At 47.7% G+C, this 6,052-nt stretch overlaps 1 protein-coding gene across 1 annotated transcript in view; it reads right to left on the bottom strand.

The window, feature by feature from the left end:
• RTN4IP1 (reticulon 4 interacting protein 1) overlaps nucleotides 1–5,978 on the bottom strand; it is a 34,001-nt gene extending 28,023 nt beyond the window's left edge. The window contains exons 1-2 of the mRNA XM_019520148.1: nucleotides 5,696–5,978; nucleotides 234–385 (exon numbers count right to left, since the gene is read on the bottom strand). Of these exons, the coding sequence (XP_019375693.1) occupies nucleotides 234–385; nucleotides 5,696–5,948 (405 nt within the window). The 5' untranslated portion in view covers nucleotides 5,949–5,978. The remainder of the gene's footprint in view (nucleotides 1–233; nucleotides 386–5,695) is intronic.
• Nucleotides 5,979–6,052: the final 74 nt, after the last annotated feature.

Below are 6,052 nucleotides of genomic sequence, written 5' to 3'. Positions count from 1 at the left end.
TACTCAGGTCCCTTCTGACCCTAGAAACTATGAAACTAGTGCTAGCGAATGGAGAAAATTTGAACATTTTTCAAAGAACTAGGAGGGAGTCAGAAGTAAATTACTGCCCCACAGTTCTCATGTAGGTTATAGACAGACAAGACAAAAATATTTGCAAAGAAAAGAACTACTAATGGAGATGTTGTCACATTCCGTTACACACAAAGACAGGAAAAATGGGACTGGTTATTTACCTCATCACCAGGTTTGAAATAGGACACACTGAGTCCACATTCCATAACTACACCAGAGACATCACGACCAAGTATTAGTGGGAACTCATCTCCCGTGGTTTTGATTTTCAAAGGATCCCGTCTTATATTTAAAGCAGCTGCTCCATAACCACCTATGAAATATAGATTTAACAAAGATATAATCTGTTCAGATATTAACTGAACAAATCAGATTAGAAAGCAAGTTGTTTAGTCTTTACATAATGCAAAACCAAAAAAATATTTTAAACAGTTCTAAAAATGTTCTCGTGTCTGTAGTAGCAGAAACAAGCAAAACAATCTGAATATATATTTTTGAAAAGTTCACATAAATTAGTATCAAACTTAACTTTTGAATACTTCTTTTGTCCTGTCTGGTGCACAGTGGGTATATCTACATGTGCTTTACTGTGGAGATGGCTAATTAGCTCCATATTAAAAGTGTCACCATCTACATATGCGCCCATATTAGGGTGCAGTAAATTAATTAACTCTGCTGTAGGTTAGTAATGTCTGGAACAAGCACTATTATACAGTGGAGTAATTTATACCACCACAATGCACATGTAGACAGTGAGCAGGGCTGGCTGAGGCACAAAGGTGCTATAGAGCAGGGATTGCCAGCTGGCTAGCCCTGCACTGTAGCACCCTCATGCCCCAGCCAACCCCTCCACCACCTGGAGCCTGGAACTGATCCCTCCGGGCCTCAGACTAGTTTGGGGCTGCTCCACCATTGCTCAGTGTGCACCTAGGAAATATAAACTCCAGCATAAACTGTGCCATTGTACATTTCTTCACCCTAATTGCACATGTAGATGCACCTGGTATGTATAAAACCAGAAAAGTTCATAAAACTTAGCAATTTACAATATGGTTATAGACACTACATTAACAGATCTTCTTGCTCCATGACAATAACAATGAACAATTTGACATGAGACAAAAATAACACTTCATTTTCTCCACATTTTTCTATTAATATTCTGTAGTTAAAGATTCAGGAGATCTGTACTCTACTTTCCTCCTGTCCATGGGGAGGGAATATTACATAGTCATGCACTGGTTAATGCATGAGATTATGCAAATCACTTGTGACCTTAACCTGAGAATGACACAGGACTTTCAAATCTGTGAAGGACAAAAATCAGTTTCTAGTACATTACCTTTACTAAAATGGAGCTATGATTGCTCATTGCTTATTAAATGGAGATGTAAATGAGCTGCCACTTTTGCAATCACACGCTCAGCACAAAACCATAATCCTGCACTGTGGACTAACCATTTTGTATTGGTCCAACAATTTCTCAGAAGCACTCCTCCTGAAACATTCAGGAGGCATCTATGTGAAAATGTTAAAAATTATCAGTCACAGAAAAAGAGGGAATCACCATCTTTCTAATGCAGTATTATAAAGAAGCTTAAAGGAACAAGCCTAAATGTAAAACATTATAGCATGGCTCTTACTGATAATCCTTGATTTTCTCAAGATGACAGGATTTCCTAATTTATCCTTCTACAGTTAAACACCTGTTGATATACAGCTCAATCCCACAGCTGTTGATGCCACAGATAAGGAAGTCAGTGAAACTACTCAGACCGTAGCTGCTGCAAAACTGGGCACCATCACAATTTATTTGCAGTGGTTCCGAATAGCTTTAGCCTCCCACCCCCTTCCCCCACAACTATAAACCTAGAACTTAGTCTCCCAATGAGCTTCATGTAGAAAGACCCCTAATCCACCCAGAGTCCTCCTGAATTTTGCATACTGGAGGCTGTGCCAACATGAAGCTCCTGTGACTCCTAACAAGTGATAACATGCAAATAATCGTTTTATAATGTTTTATTTGCTTGTTGTTTAAATAAAGAGAAAGCTCCTCCAATTCCCCTCTCCAGACACCATGGTCAACATCTGAAATGCGCAAGTCACTTTTCCCTGTGAATAACCTGGGATTTGGAAGTTTTGTGTTTGTTTATTTATTGGCATTTCTGAACCTGGCTTTGAAGCCAACAGTAGCTAAACTGTTAAATATGCCAGAGGCTGCAAATGAGAGGAACAGAGGTTATGTTATACCTAAAGTTAAAACCCTGGTTATACCCAGTTCACTCTTCCTTTCAGCCTCTACTCTGTGCCTCTGTGTAACATAGGCCTATTTGTTCCCTTGCAGGATTGCACGCCTTGGCCAGGGGCGGGCAAAATCTAGCCCTCTAGGTAATTTAATCTGGCCCAGGGGCACCCACCTATTAATTGCAACTCGCCCATCCCACGCATCTCACCCCAATCTGGTGTGTGGAGCGGCCTGGCCCACCCAGCAAACAGCTTCTGGGTGGGGCTGCAGCAACCACAGGGAGATCTGCTCAGCTTCCCTGGCCTCCAGCAGTTTCTACTTTTCTTCCTGCTGCAGCACTCACTCCAGGAAGCAGCAAGGGTAAGAAGGGGAGCTGCAGCTGGGCAAGGGTGGGGAGCATGGGGCTGGTGGGAGCCCACACCCAGGGGGGCAGCAGGAGCCTGGAGCTGTGATGGGCAGGGTCTGCGTGTGTGGGGGGGATCCCCCGCATACTTCCCCCCCATGGTGCACAGCCCCTGCCAGTGGCAGCAGAAGCAGCAGCAGCAGATGGGGCCCTGAGGATGCTCATGGCACTGCCACCCGGCAGCGTGTGGCTCCGGCCAGTGCTACATACGACAGCAATGAGTGCAGCCAGGCCAGCCCACCTCTATTGCACGGAGCTCCATGTTATGCACCCAAAGCTCCCAGCACCTGTGCACCACTGGGGGAAGTCCTGCATGATGGAGCCGGCTGCCTTCACTGCACCCTGCCATCACAGAAGCAGAGTGTGGCACTCCCCATCCATTTCTGGTGGAGTCCTGGCAGCTGCACATGGGGAAGGGAGCTGGCTCCATTGCACAGGACTTCCCCCAGTGGTGCATGGATGCCAGGAGCTGCACATGTGCTGTGAAGAGCTCCGCACGATAGAAGTGGGCTGGGCAGGCTGCACTCCTTCGACCGTGCACTGTGCTAACCAGAGCTGTGCACTGCTGGGCAGCAGTGCCACGAGCACCCCCACCTGCTGCTGCTGCAGTCAGCAGGGGCTGTGTGCTATGGGGCATACGGGGGCAGGAAGTGTGTGGTGGTCCCCATACCTCCCCACCCTTACTCACACCCCACAAACCCACACACTGCCCCCACAACCCCAATATACACAGCCACACCCCCTCAGAAACCACACACACACACACACACACACACCTCTACCCCAATCACACCCCACACACTCACCCATGCACAAAATACAAGAGTAAGGCTTTATTTTTGACGTATTTTGCAGTCACCTCTATGTACACACTACACAAATCATGACAAAAATAATTTTTTGTAATAAAAACAAATCATACTAAGTCAAATACCTACGATAACATTTTTTTTTCTGGTTCAAATGGCATCCCCACCCACCAAAAGGAGTACTTTCAGGGGCTAGGGGAGGGGCTTCTAGTGGCAAAGAACAAAGGTTAAGGGTGGGACTTCCAGTCCCAAGATGGTGACCAGGAAGCAGGGCACCTGTGAAAGGGCAGGGCTACTCTTGCAGCCCTCCACAAACTTACCAAAACTCATTAAGTGGCCCTCCAGCTGAAATAATTGCCCTTCCCTGGCCTAGGCCCATCAGGTAAACTATTAGCCTCCCTTAGACAGGGAGGCTACTGACAAAGCAACAACTGAGTACTTGAGACAACTGATAACAAAACAGGGACTGAAGCCAAAGGTTAATAACTAGTGTGTCCAGGGGGACACCAAGCAGACCATACCAGGCCACAGCACCCACTCCTCGAATGAGTACAAGGAGCAAGTGAACACCGTCCAGCGATACTCTGCCCGGCGGCAGGAACCAAGTAGAACAAGGAAAGTGGTCCCACAGTCCCCGGGGACTCTACTGGCCAGAGCCCAGGAGTATATAGCCAGCTTAGCCAAGCCCAGGAGGAGGTTGACCAGGAGGTCCCAGGTCTTGCTGGGGCCATGGCCAAGGAGTGCTGTGACAGGCCTATTTGTCACCCTTTTAAATCATGTGGGCCCAGCCCACCAAGTTTCTTGTTAGCCTCCTTCAGGCACAGAGGCTACAGAAAAAGGGGACAACAGATTTCTTGGGACAAATAATAAAAAGGAAAACAACACAGGGATAGAAAGCTGATCAGAGGTTCAAAATAAGAGTGTCAAGAGGGGACACTGAGCAGAGTACACTGGACAGCGCCCACTCGCCCTCAGACGAGTCCAAGGAGCCAGCAGACACAGCCCAGTGATGCTCTGCTTGGAGACAGGAGTGAAGTAGGGTGAGGAAAAGAGCCCCATCATCCCTGGGGACCCTCCTGGCCAAAGCCTCCTTCCTGGTGAGGTACACGACAAATTTGGCCAGGGCCAGGAGGAGGTCCTGGGCATTGGTGGGGCCATGGATGGGGAGTGCTGTGTGACAGGATACTGGGCGAGCTGGACCTATTGCCTGACCCAGTCAATGGCAATTCTTATATTCTTACTATACAAAAAGCAATTACATGTCTTGGCTGAACAGCCTTGAATGCTGTTCACAGCGACTACTGAGGGTCCCAGGCAACAAGAAATGAGGGAGAAATGAGGGACAAGAAACAGTAGAGTTTGACAGTTTGGGGACTCAGCCACACAAGACAACTAAGAGGGAGTTAGGAATGGTCAGCGTTTCCTAGTAGAGCTCAGTATTCTGCTGGTGATCCATGAGAACCAGCCTGGAAATGCAGTTAAAAATTGAGCTGCAAATGAATCCCACTGTGATTTGAGCTTGACTCAGGCAGCAATGACATAAGTTGACCATGGTCTATAGATAGTGATAAGGTGCACTAACATAACACAAGGAAATGAAAAAGGATTGGTGTAGCTCCAAAGCATAACCGAATATGGAAAACCCTGTGTAAAGTATACAATCGTGCTTAAACTGTGCAAGCTCCAAAGCTCAGTGAAAAAGAGTAACCAAATTAGTGATGGTCTCCAAGGGAGCAGAAAAGCCTGGGCAGCGGACCCGTTTTCCCTTGAATCCAAGGCTACATAAGCACTGTCCTTATTAATGCAAACAAGTCTTTGCTACCGTGTATCCTAATACAGTTCCAAGTTGTGAACGGAATAGTCTCACTGGTCATCAGTCTCGCTGTCAATCCCAGTTAAAACTGGGGGTGACATCCCCAAACCTCACACAATTTCTGGAAATAAGTTCTTCTAGGGGGCCTTCCCACAATGCACACAAAGCAGCATCTTTCAAAACAGTCCCAATTAAACAGTCTCTCAGAGCCGGAAGCGTGCCTAATGCGGCCACCTGCCCCCAGGAGCTCACAACAAAATGACTTAAGCAGTTACAAGGGCTCTGAAACCGCCTTCAGGCAGTCAATGGCACAAACACGCCGCCATCCCGACCCCAACCGAACCTCTGCTTACTTCTCATGTTAACATCGATAGGATTGAGGCTGGCGGCGTGGACACGAATGACGACTTCGCTGGGGAGGCGGATGAAGGGAAGCAGTATGTTATTGGCCAACTGCAGCACATTGTTCTGTCCATAGCGGTTGATCACCCAGGCTGGCATGACCACCTGCCTTGGGCACGACAGGCTGAGCCATCGGGCGCAGCCAGGGCCCAGGAGCAGGCAGGCAGGCGCTGCCCTGCACAGCAGAGGCCCAGGGGGCAGCATTGTGGGCCCTGCACCTGCGTGTGGCAGGAGGAGGGGTGGGTTGTGAACTGTGCTAGGGCTGCTCAGGGAAGCCTGCAAAAAAAAAAAAAAAAAAAAAAAAAAAA

This window comes from Gavialis gangeticus, unplaced genomic scaffold (assembly GCF_001723915.1).
Source record: "Gavialis gangeticus isolate Ggan-Ray unplaced genomic scaffold, GavGan_comp1, whole genome shotgun sequence".
Taxonomy (NCBI): Eukaryota; Metazoa; Chordata; order Crocodylia; family Gavialidae; genus Gavialis; species Gavialis gangeticus.
This window is presented reverse-complemented; position numbering and strand designations above follow the sequence as displayed.